Source organism: Danio rerio, chromosome 15 (assembly GCF_052040795.2).
Source record: "Danio rerio strain M-AB ecotype USA chromosome 15, GRCz13ab, whole genome shotgun sequence".
Lineage (NCBI taxonomy): Eukaryota > Metazoa > Chordata > Actinopteri > Cypriniformes > Danionidae > Danio > Danio rerio.
Window position 1 is genome coordinate 29,750,682 of NC_141035.1, and position 23,341 is coordinate 29,774,022.

Below are 23,341 nucleotides of genomic sequence, written 5' to 3' on the forward strand. Positions count from 1 at the left end.
TCCTAACTCTTTTAATCATTAGCATAATCATTTAAAGTCTTTGTGGCCACCCACAACTGTTTACGGTTGCTTGTGCTTGTATGGCTCTGGAAATGTGCAATTTGAACATGCTTTTCATCGTCAGTGAATCCCTGCGTGTTATCTAAATACTGTCAAGAGACATGAGGCTTTGTACAGTTGAGCTCCAGAACACAGGCACTGCTGTCTCTGGTTCTTTTATTGTGTGTCGGAATGTATAATAAGTGTGGATATGAACCCATCTGATTGATCTTAAACACAAGATATATGACCCACTGCTACTGCGCCCTAGTTCTAAAATGAGTGCAAAACTGTAGCTTAAACTCCTTTTGTTCTTCAGAATTAATGCATTTTAAAACTGCTATTTTCTCCCAAAATTAACATTTTCAGTCATTACTTAACCTCTTGTCATTATGACTTTTTTATGTTTTTCTATTTAAACATTTATATGATATTTAACAAAACAGTACAATACCAATAAAAGAAGAAAAAATCGTACATAATAATTGACAATAACCTCCCTTCCCCCAATAAAAAAATGAGAGATCGTCTCTGTTACCAAATACATACACTACCAGTTAGAAGCTTGGGTCAGTTTTTATTTTTTCCATTTTTTTTTTTATTCGAAATTGTACGATTTTTAAAAAGGAGGCGTGGCACCCAATCCCACCCCTAAACCAAACCGTCATTGGGTGATGAGCAAATTGAACTAAATTGTACAAATTAGGTTGATCAAATTCGTATGAATTAGCCACTAAATCAAAAAGTTACGAATTGCTGTTATATTGCCTTGGTATTTTTGATTAAATAAATGCAGCTTTAGCGAGCAGGATAAGCTTATTTTAAAACATTTAAAAATCTTACTGACCCCAAACTTTTGACCGGTATATTTATATATATAACATATGTAGCAAAAACATATAAAGAAGAACTTTTGATAGGTCCCCATGTGGTTTCAGTTTTTTTCTTTGAAGTTTTAAAACGTAGTTGTTCCATTTGAATGACATAAAGCAACTCAATCATCTATGATAATAGGGAGCCTTTGGAGATTTCCAATTAAGTAAGATCATCTTTTTAGCTGTAATCATGCCAACCATCAGGGCTTGCTGTTGGGTCAGTGGAAAGGTGTCCATAATATTAGAATATCCAAAAATAGCCAAGTTGTAGTCAGGGTGGATATTGGTTCCAAAAGCACTGGAAAACGATTCAAAAATGTTGGACCAAAACTTATTAAGAACAAAAAAACAAAATAAATGTCCTTGAGTCCTTTCTGCTCCACCACATGTCACATATAGGAGACTTTCGATTCGATCAAACATTTGTTTGTTTGTGTTCTGAATATGAATGAAAGACCCATGGGTTAAGGGTAAGTAAATGATGACAGAAGTTTCCTGCAAAAGGAAAAGTTCAGTCAGTCCTCCTTGACTTTCTTTACTCTGTTGTCTGTCTGTGGTAATCTGTACATCAGGGCTTTTCCATAGTTTCTCTCTCTTTTTTTTGTAGGTAGACAACTTTTGCCCTCAGTGCAAAGAAAAAAAAGTTTAATGGATCCACACAAAACATTTGTGCTCTCAGCAGTTAGTCTTTGCTTATTCTAAAACTTCCTCCCCTGTGACTCCCACATTCAGATTTCAACACTTTGGAATCCAAAGACCTGAAACTATTAGTGTTGCCAATGTGTTTTCAATCACCAAGGCTGCAAAAAAGAGAAAAGTTGCTAAAAATACCCCAGACAACTGGTGAGAGCTTAGATTTTGCTCCTGACCGGAGCTTTTACTCTTGCACCTTGAGGTCAAGCTTGGGTCTTGTAACACCTACAGTATCTTAGACTATGAGGTCATGGACTAGAGGACAATCCCACTGGGACAACATGGTTGCACTTGCGACTTTACACCACTTTCTCTTAAATCCCTGGAAGCAGGCTATTGGCAGTGCTAGATACAGCCTCCATGATTTTCCCTTTTCTGCCCAGCTCTATAAATTACTAACTAATGTTGTTATTTGAAACAGAATTGGCCTTTGGATTTTGCCTATCCAGTTAGCCAGCTAGATGTTTGATTTTAGCATTTTAGTTTAGATTTAACCACTCAAACACACTTACACAATTATCTCTTTATTTCATTTTTATAGTATAACCTACTTTTTTTGCATGTTTGAATACTCACACACACACTCTAAGTATCCATAATTAAATAATGTATTCTAATAATAATCGGCAGTAGAAAACAGTCAAATCCCTTTAATTTGTTTGTATGCTTTTTGTAACGTTACTCAGGTTGAATAGTTGAAGCGGACATCTAAGGACATGATCTGATTATTAGCGTCTGCCAAGCTTTGGTAATCTATCTGGGTGCTTTAAAGTTTAATTCACTTTTGTGATCTATTGGGTTATTGCACAAAACAGTTTGGGAAATAACTGCAGTGATTTAGTTTTCCTCTCTCCTAAATGCTGTTTCATCCATTTAGCCTTGCAGCTGTTCCACCACAATATCTCCTTTAGTTGGCAAATTGTGAGGTTTTATTTGCCTAAGAAGAACTAATATTTATTCCGAAAGGACCTAGACCCTTACTTACTCAGCCAGTGTCATGTTTGGATATGCACACAAACCTGATCTCTGCACTAGTTTATAGACATACACACAAACACACACACACACACACACACACACACGCGCGCATCTCTCGCAGTCGCACTAACACATTCAATGTCTAAAAGCATGCCAGACATATTTCCCCCAATTTAAATCCTTCATTACTCGACAAATATTAACACAACTGCGGAATAAAAATAAAAACTTATTAGCGTATAGTGTTATGTCTATTACAAAGCCTTGCATTTTTATGTTTTCACAATTCACTTTGTCCCTTTACCCTTGAAGTGCACTCTGAGCCCGGTCAAAAATGGCTGGGTACTGGCCTGTGGGTGAAGTTTAAGTTCTTCTCGTTCCTGCTTCTTATACCGAAGGTGTGATTACCTTACCCGGGCCCTTCAGGCATGGCAGAGAGCGTGTAAAACATTCTCATTTTCCCTCCTCTGTGAGCACAGGGCCGAGGTGGCCCGCAGCTCCGCTGAGATGAGAAAGGTGGTTAATCTGTCACCGGCTCATGCCAGGTTTGCTGCCTGGCCACGAGCTGGCTTTGATCTGGCATTGTAAACAGCGCAAACTGCAGAAAGCAAGCACCCTCCAAGACGCATTATCTTGAGCTGAACAAATAAAAGGAGTGATAATGCCTCGTGGGCGGACGCAGCCACCCGGCCTTATCTGGCTGACTGTGCTTGTACTGACTCCCAGCCTGCTCCGGTCTGACCTTAGTGTGCGTGAAGGTAAATAGCCCACAAGTCTGCATTGCCTGAAGCCATACACTGCTTTAGCTGTTCCGCGCAGCACATGACTGACCAAACAGCTCATTTAATTTGTGTCTGATTAACCAATTTCAAGATTTCAGTCCTTGTCTTTGGGCGCCTGAATTTTATTTTTACACCTCCAAGTGCAAATCAATGAAGTGGCGTCGTCGACCCTGAACAGAAAGTGGCCACTGTTCTATTCGGTGGCTCATTTCTGAGTTGAGACTGATCTGAGACAGATACTGCAGAATGACCCAGAATCAGGCAGATCTCCAGACAGCTGCATTCCAGTAGCTGATGGCTATCCATAAAAAGTGCAGTAAAAAAGCCATTAGCTGAACCTTGCTGATGGCTGAGTGCTGTTTGGTAAAGCCCAGTGTAAGATTTCTGGACCATGTCTTGAGGAAGGTCCATCATCACTTTATAGAGCTAGCATTAGTTCACACAGGTTCTTCTGTTCAAAAACAGCTAAGATAGAATTGTAAGATGCTCTCTTATAAAACATTGCTCATGACGCAAGGTGTTGAAAAACAGGTTGTCTGTCTGACACTTGTATGTATCGGATTAACATTTTCAAAATAGCATTGACTGAACATAAGGGTCTTTTAAATGTATAGAAATCACCTTTTTGGTAGTTTCAGGGTCTATAGTTCATTGTCTGTAGGGAGTTTATTTATACAAGAGAAGGTTATAAATTCAGGTATTTCATGCCAATAAAGAGGATCTGGTGATCCTTTCCTTTAACTGTCCAACCCACAGTCTAACACCTCTTTTGTTTCTTTTAGCCATGCCATACCTCATTTTCAGTAGATTACATCTGTTTGCCTTTACCAGAAATGTTTTGAAAAAAATGTCACTTACCATAGAAAATTCCTACACAAGTCAGGTTGCATTCCTTAAAGTTAGCTAAAGCATGTTTATCCATGCTATTGATCTTAATGTGAATGATTCATTCTCCATTGATCCATTATTTTTTATATACAGTTGAAGTCAGAAATATTAGCCCTCCTGAATTATTAGCCCCCTTGTTTATTATTTTTCCCATTTTCTGTTAAATGTAGAGAAGACTTTTTTTTTCAACACATTTCTAAATATAATAGTTTTAATTTTGACTTTAAAATGGCTTTGAAAAAAAATTCAAACAGATTTTATTCTAGCCGAAATAAAGCAAATAAGACTTTCTCCTGAAGAAAAAATGTTATCGGAAATACTTTGAAAATTCCCTTGCTCTGTTACATATCATCTGCAAAATAGAGAAAAAGAGAAAGAAAAAAAAGTCAAAGGGGGGCTTATAATTCTGTCTTCAACTGTATGTTTTGACCTGGTAATGTTTAATTGAAATATTGTAACTCTGATTGAAACACTTGTGGCTGGGCCTGACGTTGGCATCCTAGTGCATACCAGGGCCAGTTGTGTTTCCACTGTTACATCTGATGCATGGTCAGCCCTTGTTGGGGCTTTCTCTGGGCCAGCAGCCAGAGGCTTTTGGCTCGTCAAAGACTAAAACTGGAGTAGCTGCAGTTTGATGAGTAGCCACGAATAACTGCATAGTTCACTCATGTTTACAGATCAGACGACATTTTAAAATGAGTTCAGCTCAAAACAAACTTTCAGACACCAGCGTGTCTCTTAAATAACCCAGATTGTGATATATGTAGGTTTGATACTTTTGTGAGGCAGAAATATATTTAGGGAGTTATATAAATGAATATTATAAAAGCTATTTATGCTGGCAGTTGCCATAATAAATACACATTGCTTGTTTTTGAAAATTCCAGAGGCTATTCCTTGCCACCATATTTCATCTGTCATATTTCATATTTCACCCTGTGCCTTTATTGAATCTGAATTTCTGAATCCACAAAGTGATTATTTATAATACTTATCATATTACTTGTATAATGCATATAACTCATTTATTATATAAACCATATAACTTTTTTTGAAGCTTTTGTAGCTTTGACTGAAGTGATATCACCTGATCAGAAATCGGGCCCGTTCACACAGTTTCAGACTTGATCAGAATTGGATGTTACCTTCAAATCAGGAGGACTTGAATATATATGTATATAATTTAGATTATTTTTTAACACACAAATAGTTAAGTGGCGGCACAAAGTTAGACCTTTTTTTTTAACCTCACACAGATACCGAAACACGTGCGGCGAATGTATTGAGGGGGATTGGTTGTCCCGCATGTACTATGGTTAAAAAACACTATAGCGTTTGCTATTCATTCATTCATTCGTTTACTTTTCAGCTTAATTCCTTCATCAATCTGGGGTCACCACAGCGGAATGAATCGCCAACTTATCCAGCATGTCCTTTACACAGTGGATGCCCTTCAAGCTGCAACCCATCTCTGGGAAACATCCACAAACACTCATTCACACACACTCATACACTACGGACAATTTAGCCTACCCAATTTGCCTGTACCATATGTCTTTGGACTGTGGGGGAAACCGGAGCACCCGGAAGAAACCCACACGAACGTTGGGAAAACATGCAAACTCCACATTGAAATGCAAACTGAACCAGCCGAGGCTCGACCCAGCGACCTTCTTGCTGTGAGGCAACAGCACTACCTACTGTGCCACCGCTTCGCCAGTATTTGCTATAAATTGCTATAATATATTTTCATGTGCGTGCCTGACAGCTGAAAAAAGATCTGGTAGCAGAAATCACAGCCTTGGTTACTTTTTACCTTGAATCTTTTTGTTAACATTTATTATTATTTATGTATGTAGTTTATTCATTTTCAAATTTTTATTTCAATGCCTAATTATTAAATTGTTAAAATGACTATAATTAAATGAAATGTTCTTAAAAAAACAAGATATGAGGTGTTCTTTGGAAGAGTGTACTTGCGTTATAATGTTATTATATTGTCTTAAAATGACAATAATATCGTTTATCGCAATACATTTTGGTGCAATATATCGTACAACAAAAAATAGATATTGTGACAGGCCTGTCTGTTTCTGCTTTTGGGAAATTTTCAATTTAAGCATCTTTAATTTGACTTACTATAATGCTTCTACTAGGAGCTTACACTCAGACAATTTCCTGTAATGAAAATTCTGATGTCTTTCAAATTCTAACCAATTCGAATCTGAAAACTTGTTTTGTCATTCTGTTCTCTTACCATTCTAGGTGCAGGACATCTGCTTCAGCCATGACTGCCGCTGGGTGGTGATCAGTACTCTCCGTGGCACGTCTCATGTCTTTCCCATCAACCCCTACGGTGGTGCGCCATGTGCTCGCACCCACATGTCTCCTCGTGTGGTCAATCGCATGAGCCGTTTTCAGAAGAGTGCTGGACTGGAGGAGATTGAGCAAGAGCTGAGCAGCAAACAGGGTGGCCGATGTAGCCCCATTCCCGGCCTCTCCAGTAGCCCATCTGGATCACCGCTACATGGTAAGCAAACACAGCCATGCAGTCACATTTACCATCAGTTGCCAGAATTTAAATCGAGATATGTGTGAGGATGAAACAACATCTCTCTCAGGTTACAATTGAACGATAAAAAGCTGATTGGTTTGAAAGTCATCTTATGTGCGAGTTGTGCTTCATATATTTTTACACCACAATTTGATAACAAGACCACACATTTGCTTCGAAAATACAATTCCCACAAAAGAAACTGACTTATAAGGCGGCAATAGTTAACCCCATGAGCATTTCTAAATTCTAGTACTAAAACATTCCAGACTGGAGACTCTGAATTGATTTCAGTTGAGTTTAAAGGCCAATTTACACTGCAGCGACAGATTGGCCAGCAGCAACAGACACTGTCAGATTTTGTCGGATCAGTGCATAGTCCCTGTTGCCATTGGTTGGTGCTTGTTTTTAACATATTTGGTAATGGTTGGTCACCATCTTATATTTATTTTCACTAAGCTCAAAATGCAACTCAATTGACTTTGAAATCCTGGCCATTAAGGGGTTAATCAAGGCACCCCAGCAGACCTTGTGATTGAGCCTTTTGACCTCTGTCACAACACTTTGTTGTTTGTTAAACACTGTCCCTGGCTGCAAACACACTAACACTGACTACGTCTGACTGTTACGTACATACACACCCACCACACAGCACACACACACACACACTTCTCATCTCTGTGCTGATTGCCACAGGAGCTGGCAAGCCTGTCAGTGTTGTTTGCCCATCAGCACTCCTCACTCCACAAAGCAGAGGTCTGATTAATCAATACCCCATACTTGCTGAAAGCCCCCTACTGGTACGAACACAGGAGACTCATGTCAGCTGCTAGGTGTTTGCAAAACTTACCAAAAAGTTTGACACAGTCTTGCTGACTCCGTCACCCAAAGTCTTACATCAATTGACTTGACACTGAAGCACCTCAAAAAGCTTTTCACAAAGTTACTCTTAGCTTTAAATTTGTCATATAATGAAAATCTGGATATACCTAGGTAAAGCTGAAAAATAAGTGTTCACTACACCATTGCTTTCTCATTGTAATGGTAATCTTATGAGTGTAAAATTGCAGTGAAAGAACAGGCTAATTGAAGCAATATTGTTACGTTGCTCTCAGTATAATTAAAATCCATGCCCCAGGCTGTGCTTGATTGGATACAATGTTCCTGGTGAGATTACAAAAATTATATATTTTCCTTATTTTTAAGTTTACCTTAGCTTGAATGAAACATACTATGTGTGTGGGACTCTTAATATGAAAAAGGGAGAGCCAGTAAATGAGCTCAGGCAGCCACATTTGCGTCACGTTTGTTTACAGCTTGTCAGAATAAAAACTCATTATATGCAAATTATACATTTCTTCAGCATCACCCCCTGAAGAAGCATGAGGTCTGTTTAAATGTAGAGAGTCAACACACACATTTTAACTGCTTGAGTATAACGTTTTGATATCGCTTGTAATCAGTGTTGGGCAAGCTACTTGAAAAATATAGTGAGCTAAGCGATTAGCTACTCTACTTAAAATGTAGCTTAACTAAGCTAAAAGCTATCCTCTGGGAAATGTAGCAAGCTAAGCTAAAAGCTACTTGGCAAAAGTAGTTTGGCTACATCTAAGCTATTTTTGCAATTTTCATTTTTAAATCAAAGCAGCTCAAATCCAAGTCAATCATATCTTAGTGATCGATAAAGCTGTCAATAAATCATATGAGGCATAACTGTTCAATTCAGTTATTTGCTGCAAATAATATGCTGAAACAGAAACAAATTATAGTATATAACAGCAAAAACAAAAAAATCCAATAAAACCAGGTGTCACACATTTAAAATACTATAGTAATTTATAGTAAAGGGAAATATTTAAGAATAAGCATTATATTTTAATTTATATTTACAACTTCATTAATAGATTACACTACACTATATATATATATATATATATATATATATATATATATATATATATATATATATATATATATACACTATTAGTACCAAGTACCACCACAAATTTGAGTGTCACTATTGTGTAGTTCAAAAACATTATAGTACTTACTACTAAAGTATGTTTTAGGCACAGCATCAGAATTAACGTTATTGGATCATCTCATGTACTTCTCAAAGTATGCTCACAAGGAATCCTGCTTTAGAAATAATTACTCTCCCTCATTCATCTTACCATCAGACAAATTTCTGGTGTTAGCCAAATTTTTTGGCGATGTCACCAGTTAGAGCGAGAAGTGGCAGTAACGCATCAAAAATTTGTTGTCGACCACCGAAAAACAGAAAGGAGAAATCGTCATCCTCACCATCAAATGGATGTACTTTCATCGGCTAGACACCAGTCTTACATGACTGTCAGTGTCGTCACTATTTGATTCACGATCGGTAAATGTAGCTTGGGTGGACACTACAGAGCTACTTGACCAAAAAGTAGCTTTGCTACTACAAAAGCTATTTGGTTTAGAAAGTAGCGACGATACTGCCACGCTACTGAGAAATGTATTAAAGCTAGTAGTGTCACTACTTGTAGCGACACTCCTGCTCAACACTGCTTGTGATAAATATCACTTATCTCTGACTGTGATTTTTCTTGAATGAAAAAGTATCCAGTATATTTGATGAAACTCCTCTGTTCATGCAAAGGTTGATATTAACTCAGTAATTTGTTCAGTTATTTTTAGGACCATGGTTATAAATAAACATATAAAAACTTTTCTGCATAATTTTTGAAAGTACCTAACCAACATACATGCTATATAGATATCAGAGAATAGTTCACCACGTTCACTAAAAATTTCAGAAACTACTTGATGAATTCACAATATTTGGTCACACCAGAACAAGTCCAATATATTAGAAAATCGGCATAGTAAAATTGCAGTTAAAAATCTTTAAAATTTGCAGTGAAATCTTACTCAAACTGCCTAATAAATGTTACTTGTAATGTTCAAATTTGTCTGTTAGATTAAAAAAAAAAAATTAAATTTATATTCAGTCCATTTGAAAAAATACTGATTCATTAGATTTATTTATTTTTTAAGGGAACTGGTTGCAAGCAATTTATATGGGCTGAATTGAAACAAATTAGGTTAAGCATTTCTAAACTTGATTTGTTTGTTTATATTCAGCTTATATAAATTGTTTGTTACCTTAAAAAACATTTGTGAATCCAATGAATACTTTTTTTCAGTGTATGTAACATTTACTTGTCCAATTTAGCAGACTTTTAAATAATCTGCAAGTTATATTTAATAATGCATGTAGATATCTATCTTGACAGTTTCTATTTTGCTGATATGTTTATTATTATAATCAAGTCATAATCAGAGTGACTCATCTTTTCTTTTGACCTTTTTCAACTAAATATTAAGACCTTTTTTTGTCTGGTTTCACTTTGAGCAAGGCTGTGACATCACATGGCCGGAATGCTTGGCGTCCCGTTTAAGGATGGCTACCAGCAGCCGTGAAAGTGGGCCTCAGAAGCCCTGTCGTAAATCAGACTCACTTTTCAAAGCCAGGCATTAGAAGCACCTGTCAACAATTAGTCCTATCAGCCTCAGTCCGATGAGCCACTTTGACAACGGGGTTCTGAGGTGACATTTTTTTGGGGCTGGGAACAGGATGGAGGAATCTAAGAAACAGAAGTCTGAGGCAGTTCAGAGGCAACCTTGGACTGTCCGGATTTTATAACCTCAAGGATCATTCCATAAGTCCTTAAGCCAAAAGATGGGAGGATAGCAGGATGTGGCTTTTGAATTAAGATGAAACGGTGTGGGGGAGAAAGGGAGACAAAGTGGTCTGCACTTTTCCGTAGTCCCCGAGGGCCTCTCCTATGGGCTCATATACTTGGATCTGGAATGCTTGAGCTGCTCACATATCCTGTCGGAGATGTTGCTTTATTTATTTATTTTCTCAAACTAGCCATTCATTTTTCATGAAATATTTCAGTGTTTGACATTTTACACTCCACAGTTCTAACATCTACTCGAGACTTTAAGTTAAACTTTTTTTTTTTTTGAAATTGATATTTACTATTTAAAAAAAATATATATTTATTTATTGAGTTTTTGCATTTACAATTTAAAGCAGTACATTATCCCTCCGCTATCACAACCACGGCATTGAAAGAAAAAGAAAAAAAGTTGACAGTGTGCCATATTTGTTCAGTCCATGTTTTTATTAAACATGAGACACTTGGCAACATCTAAAAGAAGGAATATACAAAAGAGGTGCATCTTAATACAAAAATAAATAAAATAAAAACAGGTTATATCATCTTGAATTACAAAAACTTCCAGATATGTCAGTGTTAACATTGAGGCAATGCATTGTTTATTTTTTTGGTCAATATGTTATCATTTGACATGACGGACTTGGTAACATTCAAAGAGTAAAAAAATACAAATGACGTAGAAGAAAAATAAAATAAAATAAATAAATAAATTTATTCTTAAGGGAGTTCTTCAAAGTATTTAATAAAGGGGGACCAGTTGTCTAGAAACTTCGAGCCTCGAATCATGTACTTAATCTGTTCCAATTGAATGTAAGACATCAATTCATTTATCCAGCCAGTGTGCATTGAGGTATTATTCAAGTATATTCAAGTATTAATCCACATGAATAATATTAAATGTATTCTAGTGTTAAATGTATTAATGTATTTCTAGTAGTCTGAATGTTTATCTTTACTGAGACCTATATTCTCAGGCATGACCATGGATCTGGGATGCCCATTAATAGATCTGGCACAATTGGAATGCTATCTGTTCATATGTTTCAAAAATCCCCTTTCAAAACTCTATTTTGCTCTGCTATTTTTAATTAACAAAATTGACATTTCTTTTTAAATTTATTTTTGATGTTAAAATATTTTTTACTGCTTCATTTTTTCTGTAGAAGCTAGAAATTCTGTAGTTTTTTTTTCAGTAATCTAGGATGACAATTCAAAAGAGAAATCTTAAAAAAATTAAATAAAAAGTATTATAAAAGTTTGGTAACACTTTACAATAATGTTAGTTAATGCTATAATGCACTTACTAACATGAACAAACATTGAACAATACATTTGTTAAAGCATTTGTTTATGTTAGTTTACGTTAGTTAATGAAAGTACAGTTGTTCATTGTTAGTTCATGTTAACTCATGGTGCATTAACTAATGTTAACAAGCATAAATTTGGATGTTACTAAAGCATGCTGTACTACTATTGTTCCTAATTAGATCAAATTAGAAAATATATTAGCCAATGAAACTTTATTGTAAAGTATGACACAAATTCCAAAACCAGTGGTTCCCAAAGTTAGGGTCAGGACCCCCAGGAGGTCGTGGGGTAATGAGGGGGTGGGCGTTTGGTGATTTCCAAACATCTCATTCATTTTATTAAACTAATAGAATTAACATACAGAACAAAAAAATATATAGTTACATACAAAAATGCTAATAAAAAGCCATCAGCCTTTTGTTTGTTGAAATCGGAATTAATAAACCCCCTTTGAATTTATTTATTTTTATTTTTTTCAAATATTTCCCAAATTATTTTTAACAGAGGATTTTTTACAGTATGTCTGAAAATATTTTTTCTTCTGGAGAAAGAGTTATTAGTTTTATTTCGGCTAGAATAAAAACAGTTTTTAATTTTTTAAAAACTATTTTAAGGTTAAAATTATTAGCCCTTTTAAGCTATATTTTTTTTAGTCTACAGAACAAACCATCGTCATACAATAACTTGCCTAATTACCCTAACCTGCCTAGTTAACCTAACAAATCTAGTTACGCTTATAAATGTCACTTTAAGCTGTATAGAAGTGTCTTAAAAAATATCAAGTAAAATATTATTTACTGTCATCATGACAAAGATAAAATAAATCCATTATTAGAAATGAGTTATTAAAACTACTATGTTTAGAAATGTGTTAATAATTTAGGGGGTTTAATAATTCTGATTTCAACTGTATATAAAAGACACAGCAGCAGATTTATTTTATGGCACCGGGTTAAACTTTTATGACACCTTTATGGCACTCACTTATTAAAAGTAAATGTGGAGGATAGTCTTCGAGTGATGTTCTTCAAAATTAAACAATGAATACACTTGGGCCTGTTGGTATGTGTGCATCGTTGTGTGCAATTTTTATATTTCTATAACAACCTTAGAGAATGTTGGGGGTCGCGAGTCACTGGCATTGTTGTTTGGGGGGTCGCATGTTGAAAAGTTTGGGAACCCCTGCTCTAAACCTTTAGACTTGCAGTGTATTTGTCTATTTTTTTACTATAATGAGAGCTAGATTCTTACAAATGCGTGTTTTTACTCTCTAGAAAATGGCAATTTACATAATCTAAAAATCACCAAAATAGTTTTTTGTGGTTGTCACACTTTTGAATCCGTTTCCTCTGTGATTAGTTCAGACACAAAAAGAGAAAAGGCTATCAGCACCACTTTCCGCTTGCTTTTCCGTCGGTTTTGTTCAGTTTTGGGTCCTTGAGCATGAACAGAGGCGGCAGAAATAAATGATTGATAAGAAAAGCCGTGGCTCAGTAGCCACAACAGTAGACTCGCAATTGTCTCCTGTGACAACTCATTGATTTAGGGAAGGAACTAGAGAAGTACACATCCTTCAGAGCTGGCACTGTGTAAAAATAGAAACCACAATCGGGCTTTCTTCTCCCTCAGTTTAATTGTGGCGTTTTTGTCAGTCTATTTTAAGAGCTACATCCCCCTAGCCCTAGGTTCATGACATTGTCAGATAATTCAACAAGACTCTATTTGTTCAGTTCCAACAGACACTTAATTCATTCTTATAGGTGTTGCTTTCTGCTACAGTAAGTTCTTCAGTTAGCCTATCTGTACTCTCTATACACTTTTTTTTTTTTTTTTTTTTTTTTTTTTTTTTTTTTTTTTTGCATATGACTACTGCATTTCCAATTATGGGCCACACACTTCCATTTTGGGAAACTTACTTTCAAAAAAGTGAAACAAATCTTTTTAATTATTAGGGTTTGCTAGAAATTATGCATATACTGTATGTAATGAAAACTTAGTAAGAGTGTGCTTTATTTTTATTTGTCACAGCATCCATTATTATCACAAGCTTATCTGTAACTGTTGGGTGTAATTAGTTTCTAAATAATTGTTACTGTAATTAAATTACTTACTTTCTGAAAAAGTAATATACATGATTACTGTTAATTTATACAGTAGGTCATTAAATCACAGCTATATTTACTATAATTCATCAGTTCTGTACAAACCAGTTTAGAGAAGCATAATTCTATTTATGTGTATTATTATTGCACTTTTACAATGTAGACTGTCAAAGCAGCTTAACATAGAAGTTGTAGTAAAGTGAAACTGCGTCAGTCCAGTTTTCACGATTGAAGTTCAGTTTAGTTCAGTTCAGTGTGGATATTCACTGCTGAAACTCTAATTGCTGAAGAGTAAATCCATCGATGTGCAGCTTCAGAAGTCCCAAACCAAGCAAGCCAGTGGTGACAGTGGAGAGAAACAAACTTCACCAATTGATGAAAGTAAAGGAAAAAACCTAGAGAAAAAAAAAACAAAAAACAGGCTCAATTAGTCACGACCATTTCTCCTTTTGCCAAACTTCCTGTGCAAAGCTGCAGTCTAGGCAGCTAGACTAAAATATATGCAGGAAAATTCAACTTTTTAAATAAAGAATATTTCATTTGTCAAGATGATTGCACATGCTTATGAATGAACTGAGTGCAATTACTTAATGACTATATATAGTATAGATGCTAAAAAGTTAAGTATTTGTATTTTTCATTCTGACAATTAGCTGAAAAATTATGTTTTTTTCAACTAAAGTTTGCATTTATTAGACGATAGCACATGCTTAAAGTCCGCATAAACCAGAAGATATTAAAGTAAATGATCTACATGTATTTATATGTATTTTTATATTCTGGGTAAAGCATAAAACTAAAAAATGTTCATCCAATTAAATAGAGTTGGGCTGACATGTCTCATAATTCCAATAAGTGGCTCAAATTGTCTGTCAGCAAATGCAGATTTGAACAACTGCGCAGCCGTTTGCGCAGCTCTGCCGTTTGTGCATTGCGCCTTCATGAGAGATCGAGAGAGAGAGAGAGAGAGAGAGCGCGCGAGTGCGATCGGTAAAAACATGTTGAATCGAAACTTTTTAAAAACCTGAATCAATATATGGAGTTACCTTTGCATACTGGAGAAAGGATGACACCTTGGAAGATTTTTTTAAAGACAGGTAATGTTCTGTTTTAAAACTATTTTAGCCTCTAAAATCTTCTGATGAAAGATTGATGTAGCTATTTTCAGTTTCATAAGGTCCTTTTACAGCATCGATAATGTAGATTTTAATTAGTTTAACAACAAAACACAAGTAAATAGCTCTATTCCACCTAGCCAGATTTACTGAGGTGAAGATGGTTTTATATTCACATTTGTTCATTTTTGAACAATAATGACCTGTCATGAAATGAACAATAAGGACGCTGTCCTTAAATTGTTTACCATGCTACTCTGAATATTCGCTCTGAAATAGCATGTCAGTTTGGGTTAGTAATAAGTGTAATTCCTGCATACCGCCGGACAAGCACTTGTCACTTTTAACACATGAGAGAGGGTTCTGTTGTCATCTTTAAGGTGCGCGTACTCATGTATCAGGAGGCGTGGCTCTGGACGGCAAGGGGAAGTAATGTGATTCAGAGATTTATGCTAAGCTGTTAGCATTTTGGAAGATCACCTACTGCACCTTCAAGTATGATTTTTTTAAGGGCCATGTTTGTTTCAGTTGAAAAATGTAAGGAGTGTAATTCATATGGCATATGCATTGAGATTTATATGGATTTGAGAAGTAATTCAATTCCTTTAATAAGTAAATGACATTTCAGACAGTTATTAAAAAAGTGACATAAATGCAAATTTAATGATGAAATTAGTAATTAAGAAACTTAATTTAGTTGCTGAACTGTGCGCAGAAGAATGGTATCCAATTGAACCCGCTTGTTTACAGTTTGACAGAAGTTTGCACAAAGCATTATGGAGTGTCGAAAAAAGTGTATAAATGTCAAAAGAAAATGTTTTTTGAAGTGTAACACTTGTGTTTCCGTCAATTGACAGTATTTTGGCCACATTGTTAGCCATGCTGTACCGTGGTTAATCTGCCATACTCAAGGAGGACGTGAGGAGTGTGATGGAGGCGTCCAGACGGTCAACATTAGCTTTCAGGAAATTTGGAGTGTCTGTTTTGCAAAACGTGGTGGTCTCCTTCTTTGCGTATGTTCATTGACAGTTTTGAAAGGAAAAACAAGGAAGCTGTTAATTCACTGTTTTTGAGTCCGGGATAACGGGATACTTCCTTTGAGCCATTTTAAGTCAGCATACGACATGTTTGGGTTTCGGCCTTGTTTTATCAGTAACGACGCCTGTTTACACCATTCATCATCTTAAAGCAAAAACAGGCAGACGTGGATGCTTTGGCAAAACTGATGACGCAATGTTGTTTGGAGAAAAGGGTTTTAAAAAGCTCAACAGTACGCATATTAAGAAGAAGGAGATCATACAGTTACTGCGTGACTTTCATTAAATTTTTAAACTTACAATAAGGTTTTATCTGTTAACGTCTTGAGCAAACTATGAAAAAGCATTTGGTAATTTTAGTAATACATTAATCAAAATTGTATGTGGTGATATTATGGCCCTACACTGTAAAACCCAATAGTCAACTTTATCAAGTTAAAGTGTAGTGAACTCAACATTTGCTGAAAGTTAATTGTACTAATTTGAAAATAGTTTTAAACTCAATGTTGAAGGTATTGAGTTAATTAAATACCTCACTACTTCAACTTAAATGGAGTAAGTTCACAGTACTCATATAGATTGTTTTTTAACTCAAATGGTTTGTAGTAATCGGTTTCCTCAAATGGTTTGAGTTGCCTTAACTTACTAGGTTTTACAGTACTCAGTTGGTTTCATTTTTCTTCATTTATCGGGTTTTACTGTGCTAAAATTGCTTCATTTACTCAAATGGATTAAATTCACAGTACTCATTAAGTTTAGTTTTTGAAAGTAAATAGTTTGTAGCTATCGGTTTCCTCAAATGGTTTGAGTTACCTTAACTTTTTGGGTTTTACAGTGTCTTGTAAGCTAACAGGAAAATTATTATTTTTTATGACAGGAAATATTTTAATTTCTCACTTGTCTAATTCAATTTAGTTAAATTAAAAAAATGACTATTTATAAAGATTTCAATTTTAAATAAATGCTTCTGTTGAACTTTAGTTGTAAAATAATATTGTATAAATATTAAATAATAATCTTGTGTTTTCACAACAATTTTAGGCATTTTAAAGTTATTTCAAAAGTATTACGTCACACTGAAGTCTGGAATAGTTTATGCCAGCTTTGTCAGTGCAGGAATAAATTATATTAATATCTTATTTAATATTATTATTTATGTTATATGTACAAATATTTTTATCTATATTAATGTAATAATAATATTCTTGAGGACTTGATGAATCTTGTAATTTCTAATAATAATAAAAAAACATATTGCATTGTACATTTTCGCTCAAATCTCAAATCAAATTTCTAAATATAATATATATAAAAAATTTTTTTTTTAAAAATGCTCAAAAGCTCGCACATTACTTTAAACGGGTGCTCAGCCAAACAGCAAGAAGTGCAAAAATACATATATCCAAAAGGCGGCAACACTAAAATCTCCAAAAATGGCAATTTATTAAATAAAAAGGCTAACACATGAACCAATGAGCCGGTGAGCTTGAAATGTTACATGCTAAGTGTCAGCCTTTTTGATTTAATAAATTGCCATTTTTAGAGCTTTGGTGTTGCCACCTTTTTGAGAATATATAAATATAATATTAATACACATCACAACATTTTCATCTTGTGTCTTTAAAGTTTTGTTACCCACCTGTATATTTTTTGTGTATAATGTATACGGCAAATATTTGCATTTTAAATGTGTGATTAAACAGTCTTTCATCTTCTGTTTAATGTTTCAATGATTCAACGCTTTAGCAGAAAAGAAAAGTCTTGCTTTCGTGTCGAGAGTGGCTTTAAAGTGTGTGTCACACTCACTGGGTCCTGTGCTGAATCATTTACATCAGAGCTTCTGTTTACTGTGTGTGTGAGAGAGTTTGTGTGTGTGTCTGTCTGTCTGTTGGACATGCAGCCAGATGATCCGATCTGTACGGGCAGGGCTAGCAAACACTCTCTGTAATCACAAACTGCCTCCTCCCTTGTTTGTGACACACACACACACACACACACACACACACACACACACACACACACACACACACACACACACTCTCACACACACACTTAAATTCCATCACAGCTTCACAGTGGCTCTTAAAGATAAAGTTCAGCTCCTCTGCTCACAAAACAACAGCCATGCAATCAGGCCAGGCATCAAAGCGCCGCTCTTGTTTTAACATACCACAACTCTGCATCATGTACAGCCTCATTCAGACTCCCTTTCCTAGAGATTTATGACTCTGGTTGTGAAGTCTGTTGCTGTTGTTAGGTGTTGTGCTGCTTCTGGTCTCTGTGTGGCGCTGTGTTCTCAGTTTTTTTTTTCTTATTTGGTCGACGGGCTTGTTACAGATGTAGGGCTTTATTTCAGTCTATTGGCAGATAGAAGAAAAATACTTATAGGCCTGAATCATGCCACTACGTTTTGTCTTGATATGAATCTAATCCAGCAAAAGGGCTGGAGTTGCTCTGTAATTTGTCCGGAGTTTTATGAATGGGCTCCTCTTAAAAGCAAACAGTGCTTCCTTCCTTCCCTTCGTTTATTTATTTATTGATTTTTATTCTGTAAATAAATGATTTATTATAGATTTTTGTTAATACTTTTTTGAAAAAAAAGAAAGAAAAGAAAGTATGTTATATTTATAAATTGTATATATGATATTTTATTAACTGTTGTTTTTACCTATTTTATATAAACTTTATATTTTAATTTCACATCTGTCATTCTTTAATACATTTTGTCTTTTAATAAATATTTTTAATAGTTTTTTTAAAAGGAAAATGTTTTATTTATTCATATATTGTCTGTAATTACAAAAAGAAAAAAAACTAGTAAAATAGTACAAAATTCACGCACAAACAAAGATCGTGAGAGAAAGCATATTAATTATTAATATTTCTCCTAACTTTTAAAAGGAGTAGTGCAAAATAGGGGTGAAATTTTATATTTACGATATTGCACAAATCTGAGATTGCGCTATTATTTTTCTGCGATACATATTGCTATATAAATACACTTTCACAAGACAGTTTGAATAGCACTATTTGACAGTCAAACAGTATTCAGGTACAGAAATTAAACAATCAGAATGCAAAAAAAAAAAAAAATGCTTTTCTTTCTTTGCTTTTTGTTTCTAGTTAAAACATCTAAACAGTTTTAGATCGAGTAAGAAATGTAGTTTTGTATTCAACTTCCGAAGAAATAAATCAAAATTAAGTTTTTCTTTTCTTTAAAACAAGTAAGATTATCTGCAAGTAAAATAATCGTGTTTGCGTTTGAAATGTAGATATTTGGACTGGAAACAAGACAAAAATCTAAGTGAATTAAAAATTGCATATATTTCATGTAAATACTGATTAAATACAATTCTGTAGCTCGTGGTCAACTACCTGTAGAATTCAGACTCAACATTGCATATATTGCGATATGAGTATTGCAGATTGCCACATTGCGATACTGTTGCTGAATTGATATATTGTGGAACCCTAGGTGAAATAATGGTGTGTCGTTACTCAAGAGTACATGAACTGTATATTTGACACATTTTTATGTTAAAAAAAGTATGTGACAACTTTAAATTGTTATTATATTTTAACACCTTTTTTAAATAAGTAAAACCTAGTGCTCTGACGGATAGTGAGACGGTATAAGGATTAAGAAAATATATACACAGTCAACATTTGAACTGGATGAAGAAAAAAAGGTTTTCAGAATTGTTGAAGACAATATTGGGAGTTGTTCAATAGTTTTAGAACAACTTTGATAGACATTTTTAATCCACTTCATGTTGAAGACTCTATATATTTAAATATGTCATCAATTTACATCCTTTCCCCTTAGTTCTCTCTAGTAGCAAAGCCTTTCCCCTGGTACATCAGTTGTAAACATCTTATTGAGGTTGTGTGTTTGTTTGGCCTGGGTGGCCTGGTATGTGTTTTTTTTTTTCTTCTTTTTTTATAAATAATGTTGTTGATCTTGCTCTCATGTGAATCTTTTGGACTGTGCTGGTGTGTCTTTATCAGGCAGAGTGAGCCATGATGTTGCGCTGCCCTTTCCCACTGTGAGGAAATGTGATTTTGACACTTCTCATGACCTGAGACCCTGCACTGTCCCACAGTCAAAGTTTCTCTGTACCATGATGCAATGCAACATTCCTGCTCTTGATTCTTTGAAATATTAGTTTACAAATTATAGTTTATTGTGTGTTCATGTGTTTTTAAAGGTATGCTGAAAAAGCTTTGGTGGTTGAGTATTTTACATGAACCTTTTTTCCCCAGGCTCCCTTTTTTAATGTGTAACTTTGACCAAAACCACAAGTTGATATGCTTGTGTTTGCACAATATAATTTTATGGTAAGCAAATACATAGATTATATTGCTTATTTTGTGGCTGTTGGATAATCTTGTTTTTGTTGTATTGTCAAATCAAGTCTGGTAATGATGAAAATATCTGGTTTTTAATTTCTTATTGCAAATGCTTTATATACTTTAAAGCATACTCTTTTCAGAATTCCACCAGTCAAAACTAACTTTGACTTGTAATTTTTGGTTGTAATTATGAACTTTGCCAGTTGTGCAGGGTTGATGTTGTGGTTGGATACTAGATATTTTAATTGCATTAAAGAGTTTGAAAATAGTGCTTGCTCTAGGCAGTGTATGATTACCTCTTTGGTGTGCATTTGGAAAGGGAATAGAATTTTGATTATTGACATTTCAAGGCTAGAACAGTTTTAACAAATATTTATTAAAGACATGATTAGTCAGTGCTGTTTAACACATTTATGGCACAAGAAACAAGATTTACTGCTCGTTCCCTTTTTTCCCAGCTGTAGCAGCACTATTTTTAATGACTCATTCCATTGTTCAATTGTAATGTAATCATAAATCAGTAGAATTCTTAGTAGTAAGCATTATTATATTTTACATTAAAATAATTCATTTAATAATAATTGTAATTAATTTTAAATATTTAGAAAGAAAAACTATAAAATAGGATAAAATAAGCCACATGTAAATTAAAAAAAAATATATATATATTTTAACTAAAAGTATAAATTATTAACTATTTTTTTTAAGTATCTTTTTAAAATTTGTTTTCTGTGTTTGTTTTGGGGTTTTTTATACACGTGTTAAAATATGTATTAAGGTTGGTGCTTTATTTATTTATTTATTTATTTGTGTTTTTCTTATATTTATTTATATTTATTTTAATTTATAATTTTTTTTATATATACTACTTCCCTGTATTTGTTTTTGTATTGTAATTAATTAAATTTGTTCAATATGTATGGTTTGGCTTATTTGTTTAATTAATCTAATCATGTATTAGTATTACTAATATTAATAGGACAACAATAAGTATACAATTTGTATAATTAATTATAAATAGTGTAAATAATTAATTATTAAATAATAATAGGCTTCTTTTTTTTTTTTTTTTTGTGTAGTCGTGTTTATTTTTGTGCCTGGTACCTACCTTATTTTTTAAACTTTTATGTATCCGAACTGAGATTTCAGACTAAGACTAAGTTGTTTTTATTGATATCACTGATACTATATATCACATTTTTAAGACTCATTAACTGAATATTGAGATTGTTGTGTTCACATCGCTGTCCATAACAGTTGTAACAACAGTTGACTGACATCCTTGTGCTTTTTAAATGAACATGTCTTTTTTTTGTCCGACAAATCAGCATAGGGTTTCATTTAGACATGTCTGAAATGACACTGCAGCGTTCATGACTGGGAGGAGAGAATACGCTTCCCACTTACCCATAAGTAAATTGACATGATCAGATTACGTGCTCCTGATCAGAGCCACATGCCGAGGTGCATTGATTGAGTCTGCGGATGCCTTCCTGTTCATCTTCTCATGCACCGTTTGCGAAGTCTGCTCGTCTGAGGTGAAACATCCTCACACACACACATACACAGATTGCCTTGCAAACAAACCCTCTCACATATGGTTTGAGTAAGGCTGTTATCTGAGCCACAGAAGAGTGTAGATTCCCACTGTCACCAAGGTGCTCCTCTGATGAGCTGTAAATGCTGACATGTTGTAAACTATTGGATCTGATTTCAGACAGCCTCGTAGCGAGATGTTCGTATGTAGTTTGGTTAATAAATTACACGCATGAGAACGCGTTCTTTGTTCTATGCCTATAATGCAGCAATGAATAAATCTGCAATAGCTTGTAATCATGCAGCGACTTTTGCAGTGAAATCAGCACATGGAACGAGGAGGAAACAGAAAATGTACGATTCATGTCTCATGGTGAAAATTTAAGTGTGGCACGAAGTCTGCTTGTAGTCAGGAAGTTTCATATAATGTTTCTGCTCATTAAAGCCAATGTCGTGCAATCCTGAAAACTTTGAGGAGGGGGGAAAAAAAGCTCTGCTGTCACTTTAAAAGCACTCTCGTTCACCAGCAGTCAGGGAAAAGACTGGCAGTTGGCCATTTTCACATAGGCTGGCTTGACCCCTCTGTGAAAGCCTGAAAATAGCAGCTAGCAGATACTGTAAAAGCAGAGGCAACCAGAAATGGCTTTTCCACCAAAGTCTGATTTCTTTTGAAAACACTAAATCTTGTGAAGTTTATTTTCTTTGCAGCATCTGTGTTTTATAATGGTCCTTTTAATTTGTTTTCACTTTGTCCACAGGGATTGCTTTTATCCGGCACTTTCTGGCCTCTCCTTTTACTTACTTTCCTTTTTTTCCCTCCACCTTCCACTTGTAGTACTCCTCCTTTGAAAGTGTGTATTTTAATAATGATAGCTCTGGGAATTGGCACAGGCAGGCTTGACATGACAGCGCCTTCCCCCTGAGTGCGGCGGTACCGCCATTGTTCCTTTTCCTCTCCACTCATCCCTCTATTTTTTTCTTCCCCTCTTAATCCCAATCTGCTGTGAACTACGCTCTTACAGGAGCATGTCTGGGAAACCTGGACAAGCGCGAAAGACATGAATGGGTAAAACAGAATATATATCAACCTTTTCCCAAACAGGGAGAGAGCAACATTTTTTTCTGTTCTTCCGCAGATGCTCCTAAAGCCTGGTCATTTCTCAACGACTGACACTTTGGAACGTCGTGCAATATTTTGTCCCCAGGCACGTTTCGCGCATCGGTGCCTGTCGAGGTCACGTTGTTTATTTCACTTCAGCGTTGGTGTGGACGCTGTTTGCGTAGGAATGTTGTTTTTTCTAGCTTCTGGTGTGCAAATCGACCAAATAACGAATGGAAAGCGTCAGTTTA

At 34.9% G+C, this 23,341-nt stretch overlaps 1 protein-coding gene across 6 annotated transcripts in view; it reads left to right on the plus strand.

The window, feature by feature from the left end:
• The window catches only part of bcas3 (BCAS3 microtubule associated cell migration factor), a 402,243-nt gene that overhangs the window by 85,273 nt on the left and 293,629 nt on the right, over positions 1-23,341 (plus strand). For all 6 annotated transcript variants that reach the window (XM_087282567.1, NM_200622.1, XM_087282563.1 and 3 more), the window contains 1 exon segment: positions 6,521-6,785. In XM_087282567.1, coding sequence (XP_087138693.1) covers positions 6,521-6,785 — 265 coding nt within the window.